Source organism: Hemitrygon akajei, chromosome 8 (assembly GCF_048418815.1).
Source record: "Hemitrygon akajei chromosome 8, sHemAka1.3, whole genome shotgun sequence".
Classification (NCBI taxonomy): domain Eukaryota; kingdom Metazoa; phylum Chordata; class Chondrichthyes; order Myliobatiformes; family Dasyatidae; genus Hemitrygon; species Hemitrygon akajei.
This window is the reverse complement of record NC_133131.1, coordinates 151098459-151120873: the sequence shown is the minus strand read 5'-3', so window position 1 is coordinate 151120873 and position 22415 is coordinate 151098459. Positions and strand designations below refer to the sequence as shown.

The following is a 22415-nucleotide window of genomic DNA, read 5'->3' as shown; positions in this document are numbered from 1 at the left end:
AATTCCCAGGCAAGGGAAAAGGATGCATGCGAGCCCCCCACCGGCTGTCGCTATTAAACGCTGTCACGGGATTTCTAGCCTTTCTCCTGGTGCATCTAAAGGGGTTGTTCCCCAGACCCTCTTTTATCCTTACTCATGGGGTCTCAGATGTCAATCAGGTTGGGATGATGCAATCCCTCAACCAGCCCACTCTGGTCGTCCCCTGAGGGCGTCAATGAATAGTACAGTACTCAATACACAATTCCGTCTCCAAGAGACAATGGCCGTTATCCGTGGCTTTGTCTCGCTGAGGCCAGGACACATTCCAAAACCTTGAGGATTCTCTCTCATTTCCTGGGTCCCAGACCCGAATTAATAGCGATCTTGCGATTCTCAAAAAGGAGGGGGAGACTTTGTACCCTTCGGCCCCTCAGAGTTGTGGCACATTCGTAACACTGCATAAAATACTAACCAGCACATTTAGAGCTTTGGGTGTAATGCCATAATTTTCTTTTCCTTTCTCCAGTGAATTCAATCAAGTTCCATCCTGCAGAACAGGTAGCTCTCACAGGTACAGTATGCAGAATTGTTGTTAATGTATTAAATAACATTTCTACAGCTGGTGACAATAAAACTAGATAATCATATGTATATTTAACTATAAGTTTATGGATTATTCAATTAGCAGTAATGCAGAATAGGTAAAATAGAGTAAGTTCAATTAAGTTTTCTGCATTGGATGTGATAAACTTATGGTTTCAACCAATTTGGCTTGCCTTGGACTATTGTGTATACAATGCCTGCTATGCTGTCATATGTGTACATAGCAAAAAGGATCAAGCCCTAACTATCTTGCATTCTAGGTACATTGTTAAAGCATTTATCTTTGTAACAAAATAAAATGAGATAATGAGTATTTATACAGCAAAAATTATGTAATGGTTTTAAAATTTCTTTTTCTCTTTTAATCCTTGCACAAAAATAATAGCACTGCTGAAATTAAAAGGTGATGAGTTAAAACAAGGCATTATTGAGAGCTAGGCAGACCAAGTAGGTTAAGCATTTAATTTTTATTCCCTTTTGTAGTTGGGGAAAACATCGTGGAATTTCATTCTGTTGATAGCACCTTGCAAGTGAATGTTTGGGCAAATAGCCAAGTTTTAACCAAGTTCAAGTTTGAGGGTCCACAATACCAGAGTGATATTTAACTTACAGTTAAATTCGGAACTGTCCGATTGTGGTAACTGTTAAGTGGCATAAATATAGCTGTTACTCTTCAGGTTGGCTTTGTCCCATGGTATCGATGATGCCAGAAGCAGCAGGCAGACCAGTTTCAGAAAGATTTTGCTTTGTCTTTTTTTTGCCAACGTAATTTCAATGTGGAGTAGTACAGAATTTCACTGGAACACAAAAGGACCTGCAGATGCATTATTTCTACAGAGTTTTTTTTTCAATTTTGACATTTGGACTACATTTGTGCTACACTATGATGAATTATTCTGGCTTTCCAGCCATACAGTCAGCTATTTGAAAGTGACCATGTATGCACCATCAGATGATGCATCAGTGCAGAGTCTATGGATACGGGCACATTGAACCACAGAAGAGATGGCTCAGTTTCTAAGAAATACTTCAGAAAAATATGACACATTTGATAATTGACAATCTATTTGGCTTCTTAAAGTGATCAATAATTATAGTAACAGTTTTTCTACAGCAATTAAAACTAAATAATATTTTACTCAGCAAAACATGCAAACTGCTGGAGTAACTCAGTCCTGATGAAGGGTCACAGCCTGAAATGTTGACTGTTTGTTTATTTCTCATGTTTATAACATCTTACTCATGTTAAATCTTTCTTTACAAGCTTGAAAACAATCAGAATTTTCTTGCTGTTTTTTAATGGCCACTCATCATAATTTTATACAGTAAACCATATTGTTTTGACATGTACATAAATAATTATGGGCTGGTTTCTTAGACTCTTTATTTGTACTTGAAGCATCAGGGGATCAGACAGCTCACATCTGGCGATACATGGTGCAACTGCCCACCCCGCAGCCTGTAATAGACACAAATGTGAGTAATTATATACTTTTATATGTATTTAAACTTAAAGCAAGTTAATGTTATGTATTATTTTGTCTGTACTTTCCTTTTATAATTACATAGTTTTCATTCTAAATTAAATGTCGTTAGCATTGCTGCTGGATCTTAATAGTGACCTGTCTCAGTGGCAAGATAGTGATGGTGATATGCTCTAGGGGAAGAGTGACTTTTGACATGGACTTTGTATCCCATATGCTCCACTGGAAACCCATCAAATAATGTTGATTACCATTTACTCTCCTCCCTCCTTCATCTGAGGAATAAGTACTCCAAACTGAAGCACCATGAGTAACGGGGAGACCAAGTTTACTTTGAGTGGGAGGTTTCAATGTCAGTCAGCAAAAGTGGTTCAGCAGCATCCCGATGGCAGAGTGAAGGACTAAGTTAGGAAGGGTGGTTGGCGAGTGGTCATTGGATGTAAATCTGAACCTTCTTCCCACCTTTTGCAGATTTATCTGTCCATAGCAACATTGGTAGGAGTGATCAGTGGAAAGGTTATGTTTTGCCTTCACACTGTGAACAAGTTCCCTTACCATATGGAGCATTGCCTCTTTGTAAGATCCATCAGCTCAAAAGTGAGTGTTCATGAGGCATTGTAGCCTTTTGGCAATGGCAGAATAATATTGCCTTGTATTCCGATACACAAGAGGCTGCAGATACTAGAATCTGAAGGAACAAACATTCTGTTTGAGGAACTCATTGGACTGAGCACCATCTGTTGGAGGAAAGGAGATATCAATGTTTCAGGTCGAAGCCCTGTATCAAGATATGCACTATTTCTTAATGCAGGGTTTTGAATCAAAGTGTCAATAATCCCTTTCCTTCCACAAATGGTCCTCAGTCCACTAACTTCTTATGGCATGGCCTCTGTCCTCTTCCTTCACTGTAGAATCTTGTCAACATTGGTTCATTTAGAAAAATTTAGGAAGATCATGTTGGAACAACATCAAGAGTACCTAAAATTGAGATGAACCTACAATACAATGCAACATATACTGAAGAGTCTTCTATAGCTGGAGTTCAATATTCCCATAAGCAGGGAATCTGATCAAAGCACTGCAGTCATTTCATGGCTGGTGGTATCTAACTAAGTAACTGAAGAAGAAGATGTGCCATCAACATTCCATCCGCAAAGGCAGAGCCGAGCACAAGTGCAAAATCAAGGCTGAAACATTCAGTGAAATATTGTGAGAGAATAGCCCATTTCCCTTGTGCTTTGTTCAAGAAATGATGGAGCATTCAAACTTTTACAGCCATTCAGTTGTAGTGCTAAAAGTCTAGCTGCACTTCTAACCATGTTCTAGCACAGATACCTTGATGGAATCTACCCAGTTGTTCAAGTATATGCTGCCCAATAAACTGACAAGCCTAGTACGGCTAATTACTGTTCCATCAGTCTACTTCTCAATCTCTAAGCAGTGATTGGAAGTGTAATTGATACTGATGTTGAACAACACTTGGCAATATCTTGCAGTCCAGGCCAAGGGTCTTGACCTGAAATGTCAACTGTCAATTTACCTCCATTGATGCTGCTTAATTTTCCTTAGTGTGTAGTTTAGCAGTTGCCCACATTGATGTTTGGTTTGGGCTGTCTAGGTTTGGTCCAACCATGAACTCCAGAGGTGAACTAAACATGGCTACCCTTTAACAGAATATGCATCAAGGAATCCAAGCAGTGAAGAACTGATCAATGGCTGGAAAAGTACCTTGAAGAAAGCAGAGATACTGTAACAATAGGAGGTGATTCAACTCAGCTGCAGGATTTCATTGTAAAGTTCTTTCCTCCTAATCGTCCACATCTGCTGCATCAGTGACTTTTCTGGCATTATAAAGTCAGAAGTAGCAATCCTTCCTGGTTATGCTGGTTGCACCACCTTAAATAATGAATCAATCTCTGCACATATTCAATGAGATTATTCAAACATGGATGATTTATGGCAAATTATTTGCGTAACCCAAGTGCATTATAAATTAATGCTTTTAACAAGAGTCTGTCCTTGACATTTAAATGCATTAGCATTGTCAAATCCCTCACTGTCAAGGTCCTGGGGTGAGGGCAATATTTGGAACTTAAGTGGACTATTAGACAAATTATGTGGCTAACAGAATTAATATGTTACAATCCAATAGTAAGATATTGTAGTCGTTCACAATTTGAAACTGGAAGTGCTGGAGTTATTAACAGTTCAGACAGCATGGGGGGGGGGAGTTTGCATTCTGGGTTTCTTTTTTATAGCAGAAGTCAGGTAAGGCCTTTTGAAATTCATGCTGACCTTTCATAATTATACTTTTCATTGGAGGCATAGAACGGTACAGCATGGATATGGTCCAGACACTTTATATTGACTATGCTGCCTACCCAGCTAGTCTCAATTTCCTGTGTTGGGCCCATATCCCTGTAAGCTGTGCTGCTGCCTGTACATATCCAACTTCTACTTAAGTGATAACATTGTATCTGTCTCAACCACTTCTGGCTGATCATTCCATATACTCACCAATCTTCTGTGCGAAAAATGTTGACTGTCAGGTCCCTTTTAGATCTTTCCCCTTTCAGCCTAAACTTGTTCCCACTAGTTCTGGACTCCCCCTACCCTGGGGAAAAAGATTGCTACCATCCACCTGATCTATGGTATGTTTCTTATAATTTTCAAAGATTGGCCCTCATTCTCTTGCATTCCAGGGAATATAGACATAAGATGGCCAACTTCTCCCTATCTATCCTTAATATTCTATTTTCTTTAGCAGTGGTTCTGTTATTTTCCTACCATCTTGTCATAGTTATATTGATTCCAAAACTTAACTGAATTTTAGAAAAAGGGGGGGGGGGGGGTGATGGTCCCAGCTTAAAAACTTTAAAACTCGCTCTTTAATTGGATTCTCAAGTTTCATAATCTGTAAAAATAATACTTCCAGAAACCAGACACAATATTACTTGAGCCCCAGGACAAATATGATCGATAGATCGATAGATAGATAGATACTTTATTCATCCCCATGGGGAAATTCAACTTTTTTTCCAATGTCCCATACACTTGTTGTAGCAAAACTAATTACATACAATACTTAACTCAGTAAAAAAAATATGATATGCATCTAAATCACCGTCTCAAAAAGCATTAATAGCTTTTAAAAAGTTCTTAAGTCCTGGCGGTAGAATTGTAAAGCCTAATGGCATTGGGGAGTATTGACCTCTTCATCCTGTCTGAGGAGCATTGCATCGATAGTAACCTGTCACTGAAACTGCTTCTCTGTCTCTGGATGGTGCTATGTAGAGGATGTTCAGAGTTATCCATAATTGACCGTAGCCTACTCAGCGCCCTTCGCTCAGCTACCGATGTTAAACTCTCCAGTACTTTGCCCACGACAGAGCCCGCCTTCCTTACCAGCTTAATATGTGATTACTATTTCATCTGTGGTGTTATAAAGTTCTAGTGTTTACCGTCTGCAAAATGCAAAAGCTGTGCTGAGACTTCTCTGACAATCTACCACCAGGAAATGCAGTATACTGGAGACTTGGGAAAAAAAGCAATTATCCCTCCATATTTTGTGCCACGTTCATCTCATACATAGAAAATAAAAACATAGAACTTCAGACAATACAGCCCAGGAACAGGCACTTTGGCCCTGATATTGTGCCAACTAATGAGGTTAAAGAGAACTAATGCCTTCTGCTTGCACTTAGTCCATATCTCTCTAATTTCTACATATTCTTGTGCGTCTCTTAAGAACCTCTGAAATACCTCTATTGCAACTGTTTAAATCACCATGGTGATGTCACATTCTAAGCATTCACCACTCCCTGTACAAAAAAAAAATCTTGCCCTATGTATTCGAATATAGAACAGTACTCACAGGAGCAAGCCCTTTGGCTCACAATGTTCTACCGAGCCAACTAAAAAGTAAATCAAAACCCCACAAAAAACTAATTCCTCCTACCTGCACAATGTCCATATCCCTCCATCTTCCTCATATTCATTTGTCTATCTAAATGTCTCTTAAAAATCTAATTATTTGCTTCTACCACCATTCCAGGCAATACACTCCAGGCATCCACCGTTCTCAAAAGTTTAAAAAAACATAACCCTTTGAACCTACCCCCTCACTCAAATGTATGCTCTTTAGTATTAGACATTTTAACCCTGAGAAATGGAAGCCAACTGTCTACTTTGTCTCTCATTATTTTGTAAACTTCTTATCGGGTGTCCTGTCAGGGTCCATTGCTCCAGAGAAAAATGATGCACCTTTCCTTAGAGTACATGCCCTCTAATCCAGGCAAGCTTCTTCTGCACCCTCTGCATAGCCTCCAAGCCCTTCCTATAACAGGGTGCTCTGAATTAAATCTAGTACTCTAAACAAAGCTTAAACAGAGTCTTATAAAGCTGCAACGTAACTTCCTGACTCTTGAACTCAGTGCCTCAATAAATCCAGGCAAGCATGCTATATGCCTTCTTTACTATCCTATCAACTTGTGCAGCCACTTTCAGGGAGCTGTGGACTTGGATGCAGAAATATTATTCTTCCAGCACCAAATTAAAAAAAAACAAAACTCCTTAATCCTCTTAAATTTTACAGAGTACATTCACTAAGGGATCTTCAGGAGTTTAAACGGCAACTACCATCTTTAAAAGTTATTTAGAAATAGTCAATAAATACTTCCCTTGCTAATGATGCTCATGTGAATAACTTTTTAAAAAATCTTTCCACCTTGTTGTTATAATCCTTTAAGTCCTTGTCAATCAAAAGCCTATCCATTGAATATTAGTATGACCCCTAAAAAGTAGCTCTATATATTGTTAAAGGAATGCACTCATCTTACTGTTGATTTCAAATCTCACATGATAACCACAGGCTTTAGCACATGTTAGTGTTGTAGAAAGATGCAACATGGAGACTGCTCCTTCGACTAATAAAGCTATGCCAGCTATTGAGCACCCATTTACACTACACTAATCCTGCATTAATCCCTATTTTTCCATTCCTTCCACATTGTCATCAACTCACCCCAGATTAAACAATGCTCCCATATATTAGAGGCAATTCATAGTGGCCAGTTAACCTACCAACCTGCACACTTTTTGGGTGTGGGAGAAAACTGAAATACCCAGAGGAAATTTACAGCAAAAATATCCAAATTTCACACAGACATCAATGGAGGTCGGGATTGAATCGAGATCTCTGGCACAGTGAGGCAGCTGCACCACTCTATCACCCATAACTTGGTTTTGATACTAAATGAAAATATGTGAAAGCTATCTTCACGTGGAAATTGAGCTTTAAACGGACTTGAATGTCATAAAGTCACTAGAATTTATGTCACAGAAGGAGATTACTTAGCCCAATGTGTCTGTGCCAAGCAAAGAGAAGTGATTTAGATTGAATCAATAGCTCAGTCCATAATTCTGCGGGCAGTCATACAAGTATCTTTTAAATGTGATGTTTTCTGTTTCCACCAATCAATGTGTTTCATACCCCCACCACTCTGAGAGTGAGAATGTTTTTGTTAACATTTTCTCATACAACTACCAAATAGTTTAAATCTATGTCCCCATTTTGTTGACGTCCATGCTACTGGAAATAAGACTTGGATTTCAATGAGGTGCCTTCCAGGAGTGAGATGGAGCACCTGTTTGAGTGGTATCACAATAGCAACCTCACACTCAACATTAGCACGACCAAGGTGTTGATTGTTGACTTCAGGAAGGGCAAGTTGGGAGAGCATACACAGGTCCTCATAGTTGTCATTGAGGGTCAGCGCTGGAAAGAGTGAGCAGTTTCAAGTTGCTGGACATCAACATCTCTGAGCCATCCTGGGTCTAACACATTGATTCAGTCATGAAGAAGCATGCCAACGGATCTACTTTCTAAGGAGTTTGAGAAGATTTGGTATCTCACCAAGAACTCCAGTAAGTTTATATAGACATAAATTAGAGAGATTTTGGACTGGTTACATTACAGCCTGCTTTGGAGCCTCCAGTGCACAGGATCACGAGAGGCTACAGAATGTTACAGACTCAACCGGCTGTGTCACAGACACAGCCTTCTGTGCCACTGAGGGCAACTTCAAGCATTGGTGCCTCAAGAAAGTGCAATCCATTACTGAGAGCTCTCACCAATCAGTACATGCCCTCTTCTACCTACCACTGTCAGGGAGGTGGTACTGGGGCCTTAAACCCACAGTCAGTGATTTAGGACCAACTTCTTCCCTTCTGCCATCAGACTTCTGAACAGTCCATGAACTGTAGTGCTTCGACTTTGCACTATCTGTGTCTATAATTTATAGTAATTCTGTCTTGTATTGCACTGCTGCCACAAAACAGAAAATTTCACATCATGTCAGTGATAATAAATCTAAGTGATTCTGAAACAAGATCCTTCATGCTGAGCCTGTCCACAGCACGCATTATTTTTATTCATTTTGCTGTGGTTTTCCAAAGTAAATAACCCCAATCTAGCCAATCTACCATTGTAACTTCAGTCCCGCATGAGATTGGAATGATTTTACTGGTATTATTAAAATTTCTAAATTCAAAGTTGCTTAATTTACTTAGTCCCAACCAAAATTGTTGGACATTTTCTATAAAGTTCCAGAAAGGTGGTAAACTTTAAGGGGTAGACTCCTATTCTTAGTTTTGTTTTTGCTCTCTTAATGGCTGAAATGGACACATGTTCAAGAAGCTAGCAATAGAAGTGATCAAAAATTAACTATTATATACTAGGAAAATGAATATTTTATCTTAATTGAATCATTTCAATAATTATTTTAATATGTGGCCAGATACAATGGGTGTTGCTGCTTGCCTGGGGATCCTACATTTGCTGGTTATGCTCTCATATCTCTCTCTTACGTCATAGCAAATGTCTGGGGAGGAGGAAGTTGATTTCTCAGACAAAGATGAGCCAGATGGAGATGTTGAGGGTCCTAATGAAAGCCCAACAATCAGAGTTCCATCAACTACACTCAAGAGTCACCAGGGTGTGGTCATAGCAGCTGACTGGTTAGTTGGAGGCAAGCAGGTGGTCACTGCATCTTGGGATAGAACTGCAAACCTCTACGACGTCGAAACTTCAGAGCTGGTGCATTCCCTAACAGGTATGCATAAGATGGTAAACTCCGAGATGCAGTATAGGTCTATTTGGATGTGTTCCTGTCCTAAAAATTCTGTAGTAACCTTGAGATCACAAAGGAAAGAAAACTACATTCTTCAACTGTACATTGAACAGCTATCAGCTACTGACAGTAATTTCCAAAGACTACCTGGTAGTACAATAATATAATCGAGAAAACATAGAGCAGACATAGAACATAGAAATCTAGAGCATATTACAGGCCCTTCGTCCCACAATGTTGTGCCAATCATGTAACCTACTCTAGAAACTGCCTGGAATTTCCCTAGCACAAAGTTCTCTATTTTTCTAAGCTTCATGTACTCATCTAAGTGGCTCTCAGAAGACCCTATTGTATCTGCTTCCACCACCTTTGCTGGCATTGCATTCCATGCACCCACCACTCTCTGTGTGAAAAACTTACTCCTGACATCCCCTTGGTACCCATTTCCAAGCACCTTAAAACTATGCCCCCTCGTGTTAATCATTTCAGCCCTAAGAAAAAGTCTCTTTCTATGCACACAGTCAATGCCCCTCATCATCTTATACACCTCTATCAGGTCATCTCTCTTTCTCCGTCACTCCAAGGAGAAAAGACCAAGTTCACTCAACCTATTATCATAAGGTATACCCTCCAATCCAGGCAACATCCTTGTAAATCTCCTCTGCACTCTCTCTATAGTATCCACATCCTTCCTGTAGTGAGGTGACCAGAACTGAACACAGTACTCCAAGTGGGGTCTGACCAAGGTCTTGTATAGCTGTAACATTACCTCATGGTTCTTGAACTCAATCCCACAGTTGATGAATGCCAATACACCATACACCTTTTTAACAACGCTGTCAACCTGCACAGCAGCTTTGAGTGTCCTATTGACACGGACCATAAGATCTCTCGGATCCTCGACACTGCCAAGAGTCTTACCATTAATATTGTATTCTGTCTTCAAATTTGACCTACTGAAATGAGCCACTTCATGCTTATCTGGGTTGAAGTCCATCTGCTACTTCTCAGTCCAGTTTTGCATCCTATCAATGTCCCACTGTAACCTCTGACAACCCTCCACACTATCCACAACACCTCCAACCTTTGTGTCATCAGTAAACTTACCAACCCACCCTTCTACTACTTCAACGCTGCATAGAAGTGTAACATGAAATGTCAATTTCCTACTGCTTCAATAAATTGATGATTTGTTTTTGCTCCTTCCTCATCAGGACACGATCAAGAGCTAACTCACTGTTGTACTCACCCTACTCAGCGCCTTGTGGTAACATCATCACGTGACACCACCTTCCGTCTCTGGGATTTTCGGGACCCGTCAATCCACTCGGTGAATGTCTTTCAGGGTCACACAGAGTAAGTGTTTTACTTCTGTTGTTGCTTTACTTCGGCAAATATACTAATGCCTGAGAGATCAATATTTTTGTTGTTTCTCTAAACTACCAGTTTATAAAATAATTCAGTATGACAAAGTAAGGGCAGCCATAACGTCAGTCATCCAGATGAATTTCTTTATTACCAATAGTGACCCTAGCTTTTCAATTCCAGTTTTATTGAATAACTTGAATTTAAATTCTCCATACCTTGTGGTTGAGTCTGAACTCAACCCTCCACATCATGACCTAGGTCACTGGAAACTGGTGCGGTAATGTAACGATCATTGGAACAGTAGGGCTGATGTTTTCCAGTGCCTGCCTATGTTTGCAGAGTAGTGTGAATGAACTAATGCAAGTGTAGAAGAGTCAGATTTTAGAACTTAGTAAATGACAGCTGATAGGAATGCTTTATTTTATGGTGAAATACCTTTATTTGAGTTGAGAAATTGCAGTAAAGGCAACACTGTGGTTCTCTCTCCTCTCCTCTGCCGTATTGCTGGAACTACACACTCAGAATTGTCTGGGGGAAATAAATCTAATGAGGCATAAATTTATACTTCACCTGTGCAATTCCAACCCTCTGACAGAAGGTGATGTCTGATAATGTCACCTTGCTAAAATGCACCTTCCCTCTTAATCTTGAATTGAATTGACTCTTACATACATCCTTCATATACATGAAGAGTAAAAATCTTCAACTGAGATCTGAGCAAAAAGGTATTCAGCCAAACAGTATTCAGTCTGTCTCTGAAGTTAGACCATTGACATACTTTCACCTTTTCATATGGTCAAACTGCCTTCATCCTGAATAACAATGTTTCAAATAATATTGGAGTATTTATTTGCTGTATCGGCGCCTTGTGGTCTCGCTGTCTTGTCATCTCTTTCTCCCGCTCTCCCACTTGTTTTCCGTAATTAGAATACAATAGCACATGAAATAGGAGGAGCCCAGTTGTTTCTCCAAACTTGCTTCATTAATCTGTCAGATCATAATCGTAAATACTTTGTTGTTCTGTGACAATTTATACAACGGTGCACCCTTCCTATTCACTACATTCTAAGTTGCAGTTGTTGATTTGTCTTTTCTATCACTGCATGATGTTCAATCTTTTGTCAAAGTAGTCTAAATATTTCACTTGAGAACCTCCTTAACAAGGATATTGGTTGCAGTGAAGTTTAAGCAATGGTTGTAGAAAATGTTTACTGTTCTAGAAGAAGACTAGATTGGAGAAGTTGTGGTTAGTGTTGTTGGAAAGTTGAAAGGAAATTTGACTTCAGTATAAAAGTCATGAGTGGTTTAGATAGGGTAATTGGAGGGTAAATACTGGGTATTAAATACAATGGAGGTGAGAAGAAAAGTGTTTATTTTCATAGAGTAGTTATGATCTGGAACTTGCTGCCTAAGAGAGCAGTGGAAACAGTCAAGGCTTTCAAGCCCTTGAAGGAAAGTAATGTAATGGCTATATAGGGTGAGAATGGGAAAGGAACAAAATAGACTTCTCTACAGGGAACCAGCACAAATTCAGGGAGCCAAATGCTCATCTCCTATGTTTTAACAACTTCTTCAGCAGGCCCCTCAGCTTCAAGGATAACGTGTTTTGTGGTACACCGCATCAGTTCAAGAAGCAACTCATCACTGCCTTCTCTAGGACTGTTAGGAGTAAGCAATAAATACAATCCTTGCATGTAATGAATGAAAAATAAAAATGTACAACCCATTTGGTAGGCTTATGGAAAGTGCAAGCTGTGTTTTTGGCTAAAACATGGTGGACCTTTTAATATTTAAACTTTATTGAGATAGTAAATCACAGTAAGATTACAAAGTTAAACTTTATAATTGTTTGATTAACTAGTAGTGCAGCAGGACTGAGTAGATCAAAAACAAAGCAAACTAAATGTTTAATAACCTAATATTTATACTTAATATTGAACAAATGAATGAAAAACTGTCTTGTCAGTTCGCATCAAGTATGAGTTGAAAAGAAAACCTATAAGTTGTTATTTGACGTAAGCTTCTAACAGGAGCAGTCAGTTTTGTAATGCACAAGGTAAGTTTAATAAATCAAGTAGTTTTATCAAACTGTATTCTTTGTTAAGTTTTCTTTGATTGTGCAGAATCTATCCAGTAGATGGTGCCAGTGAGCCATGTTTCCCTGCCACATAGCAGCATTGAAAATAGCTTTTTGTTCCTAGTCTGCAGCTAACACTTAGATGCCAGTGTTTTAAAATAGAATGGGAATAAAAGAAAAAAAATGTGTTATTTCTGTTTCTAAAATTTACAGTAATGGCTACTTTAAGAGTGATGCAACACAGAAAACGTTATTTGGCCTGACCTGCTTTTTGACAAGACCTTCCAGTTAGTCTTGTGCTCCTGATCTTTTTCCACAACCTTGAAAATGGCCTCTTATAAGTGTATGTCTTGCTCTTTTGTAAACTTTATTATTGAATCAGTTTCACAGCCCTTACAAACAGTATGCCCTCTATTTCTCTGGTTTTGTGTTCTTTGTCCACAGATTCTATCCTAGCTTTAATATTGAGTTTACCTCATGCTTGGAGTGCCTGGAATGATTTACAGCCAGTGAAGTACTTTGTGCATTGTCATTACTGTTATAATATTTAATGCTTCACCTGAAAGATGGCTTTGCCAACATTGCAGCATTATTTTTTAAATAATTTTTTGGCATGCAGTTGTTGTTAGCAACTTCAGCACTCGATGTCCATTCCTAATTGTCCTTGAGAAACTAAGAATGAGCTGTTACCTTGAGATGCCACAGCCTGTGAAGGTACTCCCAGAGTGTTGTAGGAAGGAAATTCCAGGACTTTGACACTGCCCTGTATAAGGAGCAGTGATATATTTCTTCTAATTCAGAGTGCTCTGTGGTGATGTTCCCAACCATTTAATTGCCCTCGTCTTTCTCAGGATTGGATGTCATGGATTTTTTTTGAAGCTGTCTTGATGAGTTGCAGTGTAGATTGTAAATTGTGCTAGAGATCCAATCTTTACAGCATAGTAGTCTTCTTCTGAACTGTCATCATTAGAACTGTCCCATTTTGATTTTTGTATGCCAGTGTTCCTTATACTGTTGCTCTACTCCATAAAATATACAGTGGATAATTGTTTCTGTCTCATTCACAATTAACAGGGCACTACAAGTATGTGTGCATGAATATTTAGTAATCAGTACTTTTTCTCAGTGGCCTGGCTTGAGAGATAGTCCAGAGAATTGATTAGCAGGAGAGCTGAAGGCGGTTGGGGGTTGCTTTTGGTTGGATATCTAGTGATCAGGCTGGGCATGAGGTTGGTGGATTAAGAAGATTCTGAAGATGGGAGAAGGGGAGATGGGTGAAGTTAGAACTGACTGTATGAAAGAGCACATGCAACAGAATTCTCATTTTTATCAGAGGGTAGGAAGAGGGGCAGACACAATTGTTTCAATTAAAAACTCTGCTTTTTCAGTTTAATGCTAGATTTTCTGCTTTGGGTCACCCACCACTTTTGCAATCAAAAATTTCATCCTTTGCCATCAGGAGAGTGCTTGCACCTAGAAAATAACTAGGAGATTGAAAAGGGATTATCCTTTTTACTGTAAGAGTGAACTACACTCGGTGGCCATTTTATTAAGTAAACCTGTACACCTCATTTTTCCTTTCCTTATAGTGAGGAAAGATAATTATTGTAAAAGTGGTATAAAATTCTTAACATTCACACCTTTGTCTTGGATTTTGAGGTCACATACTACATACATCATTTGGTAGCATTTTATTAGCTTTCTTATTAAGTTTGGTGCTATGGCAAGAAAGCTATTAACTGTTTCCATTATCTTAGAACCCAACTTCTGTTTCTTTTATATACACTCAGTGGCCACTTTATTATGTACACCTGCTTGTTAATGCAAATATCTAATCAGCCAATCATGTGTCAGCATCTTAATGCATAAAAGCATGCCGACTTTGTCAAAAGGTTTAGTTGTTGCTCAGATCAAACATCAAAACGGGGAAGAAATGTGATCTACATGACTTTGACCGTGGAATGATTGTTGGCATTAAGTAGGTTGATTTGAGTATCTCAGAAGCTGCTGATCTCCTGAGATATTCACACTCAACAGTCTCTGGAGTTTAAAGAGAATGGTGTGAAAAACATTAAAAAAAAATCTAGTGAACGGCAGTTCTGTGGGTAAATATATCTTGCTAATGAGAAAAATCAGAGGAGACTGGCCAGACTGATTCAAGCTGACAGAAAGGTTACAACAATTGAAATAACCATGTATTACTACAGTGGAATGCAGAAGAACATTGCTGAATGCACAACACATCAAACTTTGAAGCGGAGGGGCCACAGCAGTAAAAAACCATGAGCGTACACTCAGTGGCCACTTTATTAGCTACAGGGATTGTCACTTGTAACTCACCTCACCTGGGTACTAACATCAAATTGCACTAAGATCTGCACCAAGATATAAAACATAGACAAACCTCTTAATTAAAAACCTATCAATTAACTGTCCTTAAAATGCAAACACTTTGTACTTTATATCAGAATAGTTAAGTTATTTTTGAACACATCTAGAATTCTGAAATTAGGTACTCAGTTCTTAGGTGGCTAAGCATTTTCAATAGCATCAAACAAGCAGGACCACATTTTACAGTGGAGGTACTTATGAACCAAATGTAAGGCACTCTTTGTTTACACTGAAGACAATTATTGACCAGATGTAAAACAAGCATTTACATTGTACCTCCTTTGAGAAAAAATAAGTTATTGCAGTATCTTCCAGACTTAAGGCAAACATGTAATCACTAGACCCTGTTGGACATTGGTAATATAAAATACTGCCACTCTAGTTCATTAGTTCAATGGAGAGTGTGACAGTGGGGAAGCTGCATGGCCTTGGCTGTTGCATGGACCAGGCTCTCATGCTGCGACATTGCCTGTTACGTCCAGCTAGACAGGAGTTGACTGACAGAAATGGTGTGGGTGAGAACAGAGGTGTGATGGATGCATTAGAATTTGTGCTGCGTTGGGAGCTGGCCCTCCCATCTGTGCTGCTCACCAGTGTTTGCTTCTGGGAAGACAAGCTGGATTCTTAGTGGCTGACCTAGTGTGAGACAAGCTGGTCCGCCTTCATCTGCTGAACCAGCAGGAGATGAGGAACTGCTGCGTACTTGTTCTTGCAGAAACGTGGCTCCAGGACGACACCCCATCCACTATTCCACTTAAGGCCATACCACTTGGACTTGTGTCAATATTGTTTTTTTGTGACTGTAAGTGCTATTGTGACAGTATGTGCTGTGTGTTGTGTCTTTTACATTGGGCCCAGAGGAACATGTTCTTTTAGCTGTATAAATGCATATGTTTGAATGACAATTAAAGTTGAACTTGAACTTAAAATAGTTAAAGGTAAATAAAACCCTTAAATTCCATAAGTTATTCTTTGATAGAGGCTAGATTGTTTGACATTGTTAACATGCTTCATTTACTTTAAGTACTTGATCATTCAATGAATGATATTGTTGGGAATTAAGGTTTGGTTAGGACTCTCAGCTTTCTTTCCTTGTGCATGATTTCATGCCTTGCACAGCCTCTGGCAGTTACACTCATATAACCAGATTTTCATTTTTCAGGTCAGTATTGAAGTAATTGATGTTTGCATCTTTGGACGCATTTTGAGATCAGTTGTTAAAATAAAATGGGCATCGCTGAAGAGCAAACTGTTTAAATTTTACCAGAGTCATTGAATTGTTTTTCTGTAAACTCTCAGCAGGACATTGTGTGTCTATCAATTGTGTAAGAATAAACCCCTTCCAACTTAGCCATTCTCAACTCATTAAAAATCTGATTATTAAAATAATTTAACCATAAAAACCACTCATTTTACTTTGGTAAATAAAAGTTAGTAGAAAATCTATTTTGTATTAATTTTGAAGTCAACGTGGATTTTATTTGCAAGAATATGGGGTCACAGTCAATGCTATTATCTTGCAGTTTGAGAGACCTGGCTTCAGTCCTGATCTTGAGTGCTGTCTATGTGGTGTTTTCATGTTTTCCCTGTGATCAGATGGTTTCCTCCAGATGCCCCCTTTCCTCCCATATGCAGAAGTCCGTTGTCCCAGTGTAGCTTGAAGAATTACAAACACATTTGTAACTTTGCCTAGTTGATGAACGTAAGAGTGAAAAATGGGAATAGCATAGATAGATGCATTATGGTCAAATGTGGTCAGGGAAGGTTGAAGAGCTAAAATGGGAAAATCTCAGTCAGAGAGGAAGAGCAACATTCTGTCTGGGTAGCCTCCAACCTGATGGCATAAACATCAATTTCTCAAACTTCTGGTAACTGCCCCCCACCCCCCACCATTCCCCATTTCTTGTTTCCCTCTCTCACCTCATCTCCTTACCTGCCCATCACCTCCCTCTGGTGCTCTTCCCCCTTCCCTGTCTTCCATGGGCTCCTATCAGATTTCCCCTTCTCTAGCCCTTTATCTCTTTCACCAATCAACTTCCCAGCTCTTTATTTCAACTCTCCCCCTCTCCCAGTTTCACCTTTCACCTGCCACCTTGTACTTCTTCCTCCCCTCCCCCCACCTCTTACACTGACTTCTCCCCTTCCTTTCCAGTCCTGATGAAGGGTCTTGGCCTAAAACGTTGACTGTTTACTCTTTTTCATAGATTCTACCTGACCTGCAGAGTTCCTTCAGCATTTTGTGTGTGTACACTGAAGAGCTAGTTTTGTGCTGTATGAGTCAAAGAGTCAATGGATGAGTATTGTAGTTGCATTATTGTAGTTGATGGTACTCATTGATCATGTGTGATAGTCATAGGCACACTTCAGCTCACCTTATCCATATTGACCTTTGAATACCTGTGTACTCATCCCATTTTCCAGCATTTGACCTATAGTCTTCTATAGTGATTATCGTGATTATTCAAATGCTTGTCTATCTCCACCACCCTCTCAGGCAGTTGTATTCCAGATTCCAACCACCCTCCACACAAAAACAATTATTCCTTAGATCCTTTTTAACTCTCCTACCCCTAACCTTAAGCCTATGCTTTCTGGATCTACAAAGTACAATATTGCTGTGAGGAGAAAAGTTTCTTGCTATAAACCTTAAATTTTTGCCACAGACCTTCATATCACTTACTCTTTTCTTTTTTTAAAATAATAACCTTCTTCCTTTTGTTTGGAGTCTTTGCTTGATTCTAATTTATTATGTCATCAATTGTCAAGAAAGGTTTAAAAAGTTAAATTTTGCAGAAGTGAATTCATCAAGAGTTAAAAAGGGCATGCAAAGAAAGTTTTCTGTAAATCAGATCAGTATTTATTTCCTAACATTAGAAAATAAATCACCTTGTCATTTTCAAATTGGTCATTTTTGGAGCTTGATTTAGTCCATTGGGATGTTCCGACAGGAATGTGAAGGTGTGATGTATTTGAAGAACTTCATCTCACATGTATACAATGACTATCAAATTTGTCTGCTGTACTTTCCCTTCCAGCGGATGCTAATCTTGATTCATAGAACTGAAGTGAGGTTTACTGAAAACCTTTGCATATTTCTTTACCAAATAGTCTAACAACATGAGTTTTGCTTCAGTGTGAAGTACCTTCCGCTTGTCTAGCTTCATTGAGCCTAACTAATTGATTCCTGTCAGGGCTGGTTTATTTCCTTTCACTCTGGTGATGGAGAGGTTGACACATCGGCCTTTGTACGTGACACCAACTAACACGCCTTCAGTTGAGGGTTTCTTCCCTCTTCTGTAGCACAAAACTCTGCCTGCGATATCTCCAACTCAACTATGCATGATAAATCAGTTTTGAAATGACACCAACTGATGTACTATAGTCCAACCCTGTGGTGACTGCGATTTCTGCTAATGCTGCTCGGAGAATAGTGTCCTGCGAATTGGTGCTTGATATTCTTGCACTCTTGGTTATGTGACCCTCAAAGAAATCTACTGGGTGCTATAGTTTATTAATGAAATGAGCAAGTGTACAATCCTAATTTGATGGAGACGGACGGGTGAAGCACAGAGGAACATCTGGTTAAACTTTTGAAATGCCTGTTCCGCTGCCACTGCTACAGTGCGATTGGAAAATCTCCGGGAGGAAGGCCCTGAATCCTTGGCTTTGCCTGTGCTTGGCGGTTGGGGCCGGGGTCGAAGCACTTGGCAGAGATGGTGCTCGGTGTCGGAGGGCTGGTTGGAGGCTTGAAGTTTTCGGACGGACTCAGAGTTGGCAGTGGTCAGGTGCTTCCAGGGGCCTATATCGGCAAGGTTGCAGCGATGGAGGTTGATGGCAGGAAGAGTTTTTCTTCCTTCTACCGTCTGCGTGAGATGATGGCCTGTCGGGACTTTGAGACTTTTTTTTACCGTGCCATGGTCTGCTCTTTATCAGATTACGATATTGCTTTGCACTGTTGGAGCTATATGTTAAATTATGTGGTTTTTGTCAGTTAGTCTTAGATCAATTACGGTATTGTCTGCAATGTTGTAACTAAATGTTATAATTATGTGATTTTTGTCAGTCTTTTATCAATTATGGTATTGTCTGCACTGTTGCAACTAAACGTTAACTATAACTATGTGGTTTTGTGTAGGTTTTTGGTTTGTTGGGTGGTAGTGCTCGTCTCTTGACTTGGTGTGTCTGGGTAGTCTTGTTTTGTCTGATGGGTTTGGAGCTCCTTTCCGGGGAACGTGCTAAGATGGTAGCGCGATATTGATACGCAGCAGCCTCTCTGGACTCTGGATTGGGGATTACCAAACGTTACATGGTTTTTCTTGTGTGGTCTGTTTTGTTGTGTGCTTTTTTGTGATATCATTCCGGAGAACATTGTCTCATTTTTTAACTGCATTGCATTTGTGGTTTCTAAATGACAATAAACTGAATCTGAATCTGAAGTAACATTTCCCCCTTCCTATTCTGCATCTCTCAGGCTAGATGGCCCCTCATCTTGTGCCTGTAGCATTCTGACTCTGAGGAATAAAGAGTACAGAGAAAATTTACAAGGATGCTGCCAGAACTTAATGGCCTGAGTTATAAGAGAATGTTGAATAGTTTAGGGCTTTTTTTCCCTCTCTCGAGTGTAAGAATGATGGGAGATTTGATAGAGGTATAGAAAATTATGAGGGGTATCAACAGGATAAATGCCAGGAAACTTTTTTCACTGAGACTGGCGTGAGAGTAGAACTAGAAGACATAGGTTTAAGGTGAAAGGTGAAATATTTAAAGAGAACCTGACAGGGAACTTCGTCATTCAGAGGATGGTGCAATTGTTGATCGAGCTGCCAGCTAAGTTGTGGATACAGGTTGAATTGGAACATTTAAGAGAGATTTGTATAGATTCATGGATGGGGTACGGAGGGCCATGATCCCTGAGGCAGGGAGGAAGGCAAAAGAGGTGGTGGCATGACACTGGTGATCGGAGATGGTATCACGGCTACAGAAAAGGAGGAAGTCATGGAGAGATTGACTACTGAGTCTCTGTGGGTGGAAGTTAGGAAAAGGAAGGGGCTTTGTGGATCCAGAATTGGCTTGCTCACAGAAGGCGAAGGGTCGTTGTAGACGGGGTCATATTCTGCATGGAGGTCAGTGACCAGTGGTGTGCCTCAGGGATCTGTTCTGGGACCCCTTCTCTTCATGATTTTTATAAATGACCTGGATGAGGAAGTGGAGGGATGGGTTAGTAAATTTGCTAATGACACAAAGGTTAGGAGTGTTGTGGATAGTGTGGAGGGCTATCAAAGTTTATAACAGGACATTGATAGGATGCAAAACTGGGCTGAGAAGTGGCAGATGGAGTTCAACCCAGATAAGTGTGAGGTGGTTCATTTTGGTAGGTCAAATATGATGGCAGAACATAGTATTAATGGTAAGACAACAACACACACAAAATGCTGGTGGAACACAGCAGGCTAGGCAGCACCAATAGGGAGAAGAGCTGTTGACGTCTCGGCCCGAAACATCGACAGCACTTCTCCCTATAGGTGCTGCCTAGCCTGCTGTGTTCCACCAGCATTTTGTGTGTGTTGTTGTTTGAATTTCCAGCATCTGCAGATTTCCTCGTGTTTGCTCATTAATGGTAAGACCCTTGTCAGTGTGGAGGATCAGAGGGATCTTGGGGTATGAGTCCATAAGACACTCAAAGCTGCTGTGCAGATTGACTCTGTGGTTAAGAAGGCATTGGCCTTCATCAACTGTGGGATTGTGTTCAAGAGCTGAGAGGTAATGTTACAGCTTTATAGGCCCCTGGTCAGACCCCACTTGGAGTACTGTGCTCAGTTCTGGTCACTTCACTACAGGAAGGATGTGGAAACTATAGAAAGGGCGCAGAGGAGATTTACAAAGATTTTGCCTGGATTGGGGAGCATGCCTTATGAGAACAGGTTGAATGAACTCGGCTTTTTCTCCTTGGAGTGGTGGAGGTTGAGAGGTGACCTGATAGAGGTGTATAAGATAATAAGAGGCATTGATCATGTGATAGTTGGAGGCTTTTTCCCCAGGGCTGAAATGGCTAACACGAGAGGGCACAGTTTTAAGGTCCTTGGAAGAAGGTACAGAGATGTCAGGGGTAAGTTTTTACGCAGAGAGTGGTGAGTGTGTGGAATGGGCTGCCGACAATGGTGGTGGAGGCGGATATGATAGGGTCTTTTAAGAGACTCCTGGATAGGTACATGGAGCTTAGAAAAATAGAGGGCTATGGGTAACCCTAGGTAATTTCTATGTAAGTACATGTTTGGCACAGCATTGTGGGCTGAAGGGCCTGTTTTGCGCTGTAGGTTTTCTATGTTTCTATGTGTGGATCGATGGGACAAAGCAGATTAACATTTTTGCACAGACTAGATTGGTCAAAGAGCTTGTTTCTGTGCTGTTCCCCTCTATGACTATGGACAAGACTCAGACTTGCGTGCATCATTAAGGTGTACACTGTGACTACCTCCAATCCTCTGGGAATCTTAACCACTGTGTTGTAATGGGAACTGGCTGCTCTGTCTGTAGCTTTGTGTATATCCCTCAAGCCGCTTTAGGTAAAGTGGTCATGTGAATCATTATCGACTGTGTCCTTAGACAGTGTGACTTGATGTGGCAAATTGTTGAATTGAGGACTTAATAGTTTATTACAAATGAACTCGCTGAATTCATGGACAAAATGGTCATCTCTGGAAATACCTATAATGGCCACATTAAAAAGCACAGTGTGTTAGCAGTGACAACTTTCAGCAAACTCTAGCTAGTTTTAACAACTTTTACAGAATGGTTTGCAATGCTGTATCCTTCAGCTTTGCCAATTAAATTTTTAAGTGTTTCATTAAATTTGGAGGCTTCTCCAATTGTAATCATGGCTTTTTCTCCCTCTAACATTCCCTGGTTTCTAAATGGATCACTGGCAACTTCTACATAGTTGTTTGTAGTGGCAGATTGTCCTAATCACTCCAGGTATCCACCAGAAGTTCCTTGGTCACGGCTGTATGCTTTCAGTCTCCCAAATGTTTCCAAGAACAGCACCATCTTGGAATAGTAGTCTAACCACATGTAGACTTTCTTTACTTGCCCCTAACTAATCCAGTCACAACCTGCACTTTGAACACATTTTCTTTTACCTTTAGCAGAGTAAATGTCAGCAAGTACATTGTTGGTTGGCAGGATTGTCTTCCAACAGAATAACTTCAGCTAGAGAATCTCATCCCAAGCCCATTTGTTCCCAAACATATTTTTCAAGGGGGTCTGTATTGTGTATGTACACAATGGTTACCGAGTTCTGTCAATGTAGAGTATTTTTTTCTCCTTCTCCATCTCCATTCATCAGTGAATAACAGACAAAAGTATAACTTTCATTGTACAAGTAGT

At 40.0% G+C, this 22415-nt stretch overlaps 1 protein-coding gene across 5 annotated transcripts in view; it reads left to right on the top strand.

The window, feature by feature from the left end:
* Positions 1 to 22415, top strand: part of wdr37 (WD repeat domain 37) — a 128508-nt gene that overhangs the window by 77132 nt on the left and 28961 nt on the right. For all 5 annotated transcript variants that reach the window (XM_073054845.1, XM_073054843.1, XM_073054844.1 and 2 more), the window contains 4 exons: positions 506 to 550; positions 1982 to 2058; positions 8941 to 9178; positions 10411 to 10552. In XM_073054845.1, coding sequence (XP_072910946.1) covers positions 506 to 550; positions 1982 to 2058; positions 8941 to 9178; positions 10411 to 10552 — 502 coding nt within the window. The remainder of the gene's footprint in view (positions 1 to 505; positions 551 to 1981; positions 2059 to 8940; positions 9179 to 10410; positions 10553 to 22415) is intronic.